The 6,094-nt window shown below is 48.3% G+C and overlaps 1 protein-coding gene across 1 annotated transcript; it reads right to left on the reverse strand.

The window, feature by feature from the left end:
• Positions 1-8: 8 nt before the first annotated feature.
• LOC6546596 (zinc finger HIT domain-containing protein 3) lies at positions 9-869 on the reverse strand. Its single transcript, XM_001975448.3, has 3 exons — positions 550-869; positions 334-494; positions 9-274 (listed from the first exon to the last, which is right to left on the reverse strand). The coding sequence occupies exons 1-3, from the start codon at positions 615-617 to the stop codon at positions 72-74; spliced, it is 432 nt and encodes a 143-aa protein (XP_001975484.1). The 5' UTR covers positions 618-869; the 3' UTR covers positions 9-71.
• Between the last annotated feature and the right edge of the window lie 5,225 nt (positions 870-6,094).

Here is a 6,094-nt window from a genome sequence, read left to right on the forward strand (position 1 = left end):
CAAAAGGATTAAGTTATAAAATAAAGGCTTAGTTTTATTGAGACCGGGAGTTGTGTTTTTGTGAACTCATTTCAGGAGTACAGCTCAAATTCAGTGCGCTCCGCAACCGTCATCGGTTCGACGACCTGCAGACAGGCATTCGCGAACTCCACAAAGAGTGGCTCCTGCATGGCGGCCATCATGGCCGACTGGGCATTGATGGCCACATCAATCTGCTGGAGCAGCGAACGCAGGTGAGGATTGTGGAGCAAATTGCGAAGGTCCTGGCAGCTTTCTGTGCGAAAAACCATCATATTGTGAGAACAGCGTGAAACTACGATCTTAGGCACCTACCTAATTGCTGGAGCTTCTCCGCGGCAACTGTGTCATCGGTGGGGAAGGGCACATGGAGCGTAGGTTCCTCCTGGTAGCCAGCTTCAGTAGTTTTCAGCTCGGCCTCCCTTGTGGCGCATTGGGGCGAGTCCCTGTGTGCCTTGTAGCAGGCCACAGAGCAGCTACATTATGTGGCATATATTATCTCGGTACTGAACTGTTGGAAAAGCTACTTACTAGGGGGCCGAGCATTTGCTGCACTTGTATTTCCGCAAGTTATCCACGCAATTAATGCAACCTTCCATCTCGTCAAATTCAATGTCGCGTGCAAAATAGAACTCAGCTGTGCGGGTTTTACACCCTCCAGCCTTTGACACTCGCCAGGGTTCCAGGCCGTTTCGGGTCCGCCTGAACGGCGCTTTGTTGTTGGCGGTAGAGAATCAAAAAGTTAATTGCAAACCGCAAGCAGAAAAATAATAAAATGCGTATAAGATCGCGTGGCTGCATGATAATTTAGTTAGAAAACTAAACTAGTGGAGTTCTACGCTGAGAGTGTTATACATACATTGAAATTAATCCCATAGCATAGGCAGTTCGTTTCGTAGCTGCCAGCCTTCGTCACCCGCTGATTCCTATTTTTGGCGCCATTATTTTTATTTGAAACGGATTTGAAAAATTAGCTAATTGAGAATACGTTTTCCTTTTATCAGCACTTTTATGAATTATGAAAAATTATGAACTAAAACAATGTTTATCGATGATTTGTATTCTCTTCAGAGAATATATTTCCCATCTTCTACATCAAGATTTTGTGCATCGACTCCTTCCATCTAAATTTGAACTCCGTGGCATTAGTTGTTTGCTGTAGCGAACAGATGTACACATGTATTTATTTGGAAACGTTTAAATATTATCAGAAGGGTTAAGTATATAAAACCATACGATTAGCGGAGTGTTTGGTCAGATTAAGGAAGACATAGAGTCGTTCTGCCCTTTTCCGGTTACGACTGGCCTTATTTGATTGTATGTATCCTGTGTATCCGGTCTGTTTGCCTTGGCCAGTCTCATTTATGGGCCATCCCGGGCACGTCATCTTCCGTGAGGCTTTCGAGCAAACAAACGAGGGACGCTTATCATGGCCCTCCCATTTTTCCGCCCCAAAACCCCCGCTCCGCCCCTCCGGCGATGGCAATGCGCAGTCTGAAGCCACCTGGCGAATTAACCGAGAATTCGACAATCGCGAGGGGAGCAATCAAATGACGGTCGACGTGTCCGCAAATTGTAAACATATCCTGCACACGGAACGTACTGAACCGGAACGGTCCTTCCCGGGAAGGAGTCGTCCAGATCCGCTCCAGCTCCAAAGACAAGTACAGTTAACCAGAAGTAAAAATAAGTCAAATGGTACGGCTCGATTGGCGAACCGAAGACTGCAATGCCCTTCCATATAGAGCTTTGCATCTAATGCGAATATCCGAATAATAGTGTAATAGGATAATTTGCAATCAAAGTAAGTCGGATTGCAAATGAAACTCCCATTTAAATGGCAATAGTAAATAAATCAAATATACATTTCTAGTTGTGAGCCACTGAGGATGGGGAAATAATGATAGCCCTTGTAGCAATGCAGCTATAACTCCAAAAGTGAATGACTTATATATCACAACTAATCTTCGGGGATCCTTTGTGTCCTGCTCTTAGCCGGAGTTATAATAACCGCTGCGAGGGTAGAGCAAACAGCGAGAAACTTTTGGTGGCAATAAATGACTTCAATGACTGACTGACTGACCGGAAGGGGTGGTCTAGGTGGCTATATGGCTATATAGGAACGGATTTTGTTTTTTTTTTCTGTTTCTGTTACCATATTTTGGGGGACTTGTAGCCGGGACTGGTTGTTGTTATTTTCAATCGTTTTTGCTTTGTTTTTTGAGCGCTACCAATTGGATTGCACAAAGAAAAACGAGTGGTACAAAAGAAAGCAAAGGATGCCGGCTAACAAAAGGATGGGGCTGCGGGGAATCGGACCGGGTAACATGATGTGGCGCCTCTGCCGCTTCCGCTGTTCGTGAGGCACAAGCGCGATAATTGCCAGCGTTATCCGCTCGGCCTGCCAGTCAAATAGGCGCAGCAGCAGAGCAGCGCTGGAAAACAGGGGCTATCAGGGGTGCCAGCGGTTCAGGGGGCTATGGGAACTGCGGGGAGTACGGGGGGCAGGAAGAGCCTTCGTGTGACTCGCCTACTTTTGATTTACAACATTCGTGCAACATCAGCAGCAGTGTATCGCCAAAAGGAAAAGGGGCGACCAATGCAAACAGCAAGAAGAAAAGCGAGACACACGCCACCGAATGGGGCGCACGTTTTCGCGGGGAGGGAGGGGAGGGGCAGTACGAGTAGTTGCATTTTCCGAGGGCAGGTGTCGTTCGTTAGGAGTTTTCAGCGTTTTTCAGCATTCCCAGCTTTTCCCAGTTACCAGCTAGCCGCCAGCGAAAAAGCCAAAAGCGATATTAATAGATAGCGGCACTTTTCGCTTCGTTTTTATCGCCCGAAAAGCCAAACGAGGAAAACTCTGGAAGGCAGAAAGGAACGGGGGTAAAAGATAGTCCTGGCAATTGGGCAGATTGACAGATCATGCAATCGTAGTGGCACAGCGCTTATAGTGCATATAATGAATATTAAATTACATGCAACACATCTGCCTTTGGCAGTCGAACTTCCTCAACGCGAATGTACTTGTGCCACAAGGAAAGCTTCTTGTGGAAAGCACTATTTTAAAAAACTAACCACAATGTTTAGAACCCGTAGATATGGGTATACCATTTTTTGATAAGTAGGGGTGGGCATATTTCGAAGATCCTTGAGCATACATAATGGTTGTTTCCGGCATAGCGAAGATCGCCTGTAGTCCTTCCAGGTAGTCGGATTCATATTGGGTGCCGGCAGGCATTCAAACGCGACATCTGTCAGCCCGTTCGATTGAAATTGGCCGGAGTATTGGATAGTGGACTAGTGGGTCATCAAATGGATTCGAAAATAATTCGAAATGCCGAACGGATGCCGGGGAACATTAACTATCAGCAGGGGACTACGTTGGGGCTGCGAGGACTATATGAATTCCAATGGCTTGTAATTTATAACGCAATCACGTGCCACATTCGACGGCGTCGAGCAGAGGCGCCAAAAATATGAATATATATATGAAACGAGAGCGACTAAATAATTTGGAAATGATTTACAATACGACCGGGACGAGAACGGCCGGAGGCACAGCGATTCCGGAGGTTCATAAATCTAACTGCATGACGAAAAGATGCAGTCCTCGAGTCCACTGGAATGGAGTTTGCTGTAGTTCCTTGGGGCGCCTCGCCGAAATGTGCTAAAATTACAGGCTGCAGCCGGGAATGATGCATGACTGGCAGGCGAGAAAAGTGGGCAGCGGAGTGGCCGAGTGGGCATACCCGAAAATTGTCATATAAAAATGCGACCCCGTGGCGCTAATTCGGTTATGTATTGTCAGTGGGCCTAATCTAGCGGGAAATGGCCTTTGGCGGCCGAGCAGCCGGAAGGGGCATTCCCCCACACTCCCAGCGATGCTGAGGCGATAATTGCAATGGCAGTCATTTCAATTTGCCCGCTCCACAATCCGCTGTCCGCTGTCCGCTGTCCAGCATCCGCTCCCGGCGAGGCCGCTTTGATGGATGGCAGCGGCCTGCAGTCCGTTGCTGTTGTCAAGCATTTGGCGCCTTGGCCATTTGTCTTTCCGCCGCTGTGGCTCTAGTTGCTCCTCCTCGATCCTGCTGCCCCATCTCCTCCAGCTCGTGCTGCAGATATCGCTGCTCGTCCTAAGGGGTAGCTCCACTCATTTGTGGCGTTTGACGGGCAGGCTGGGATACTCAGAAATGGGTGTGGAATATTATAGAAAAGGCCTCAGTAAAGTGCTTGATTTTGAATGTAGTCCTTTAAATCGGTAGGCAACTTTGAGCAGCGTGTCTTACGTAAAGTGGCATATTGAGGTAAGCCGCGCTGCAACTTTGCCACACACTTTTCCACGAGTGAAATGGATCCGGGAACTGTTAGGGCAACTAATCGCTGCCTTGGGCAACGAATACTTGTTACATGCGCCGGGTTTCTATTTTGACTTTGGCCACTTCTTTTTTTGTTTGCCGCTCGGTGCTCGCTGCCTTAATTAAAAAGCTGCAGGCCGCTTTAGAAGTTGCACCGCGAAGTGCAGGGGGAGCAGTTGGAGGCAAGTAGCGGGTCCGTTGGGGTATTTATGACTTGGCACGCAACGGACGGAGCATGATTTACGGTTTCTACGGCTACGGTTTATTGAGAGGCGCCACAGGCAGCGGCGGATGCAATAGAGGCGAAACAAAGCCAGCGCCAAGAATTGGCCGCATTGGCCCATCAATCATTAGGAGCTGTCCATACCTTGGCGTAATCCTTTTTGCGCCGCCCTTTGGAGTGTGGAGTGCGGAGTGCTCGGAGAGCTCTGCGTCTAAATCCCGGCTATCTGTAAAGCCCCATCCCGAAACCAGGACGCAGGCAGCAGGCAGCAGGACTTTCGACTGGGCTCGATTGGCTCGAATGGCTTTATGGCCGCATTATGCTTAATAAAGCACTCACAGCCACTGGGTCTTTATTTTTATTTCTATGCATCGCCAGCGGCATCCATGTCGGCGTTTTATCTGCGAGTCATAATGGGAACTGGCGACGCTTTTACAGCCTCGCAGTGTTGCGTGATTTATGTGATTACTTCGATGCGGCGGCGTTGCGACAAAAGTTGAAAAATATAAAAGCGATTTGAAGCACTGGCAAGCCCCCGCCCACTTGCCACTGCACACATTTTGCGGTCGAAGCGTGTCAGTGGCGAAAATAAATATGCATAAATATGCTGCTGCAGTCCGCTTCGCAATTAACACTTGCCCCCAAATGTAGGCAACACTCTTTGTAGAGGCGGCAGCGCCGACCGCTAATGAGCCGCCCGTCCAGTTGATATTCAATTTATTTTTAAAACGGCCAACTGCCGCGTTATTAACTCTCCTCCTGGCGCTTTCGTTTTTTTCGCTTGTCCCTGCCGCAGTGGCACAAAATAATTTTCCCAATTGGGCATAAGTCCTGCGGTTGAACAGCCTGCCCACTGCGCCCCCAGCCTGCCACGCCCCCTCGCCGTCTGTGCGCAAATTGAAACACTCGCAGATCCTCTCGTCTGCAGCGGCCTTTATGCAACCCGGCGGAGTCCACGAGAGTCCACTCACTCATGAATGCATTTACATGGCCGGCTTCAACTTGGCCGCCGGCGCGGCTAAAAGCTTCGGCACTAATAAAAAAGGTTTTAATTTGTGTTTTATGTAGCCAGTTCTTAAATATCAGAGAGCGAGTTAATATTCGGTAGTATGCACTTAGAAGAAGTAGGCCAAGTGCTACTAAATGGTAAATTAGCTAACATAACTTTAGAAACCCCTACTACTTTCCAATATATCGCGCAGCAAAATGCAAGAATGTCTGAAATGTCGTACAACACATCTGTAGTCACAGAATATTTTCCAAATATACACACTTTCCGCACCCGTTTTTTATGAGTGTGGCAGTGGGGCAGGCTCAAAGCGGTGGCAATTTAACAGCATTTACAGTAACACGTGTAATTATTTCATGAGATTTATCTGCAGCAGCCGCTCGCCTTCGCTGCACTTTGGTAAATGCGACAAAAATTCCAATTGCAAGGCGCAAACACAGGGGCGTGGCACGCGGGCCAGAGATTGGGGATGCCACAAGTGACCGCAGC

Source organism: Drosophila erecta, unplaced genomic scaffold (genome assembly GCF_003286155.1).
Source record: "Drosophila erecta strain 14021-0224.00,06,07 unplaced genomic scaffold, DereRS2 tig00000092-arrow-pilon, whole genome shotgun sequence".
Classification (NCBI taxonomy): domain Eukaryota; kingdom Metazoa; phylum Arthropoda; class Insecta; order Diptera; family Drosophilidae; genus Drosophila; species Drosophila erecta.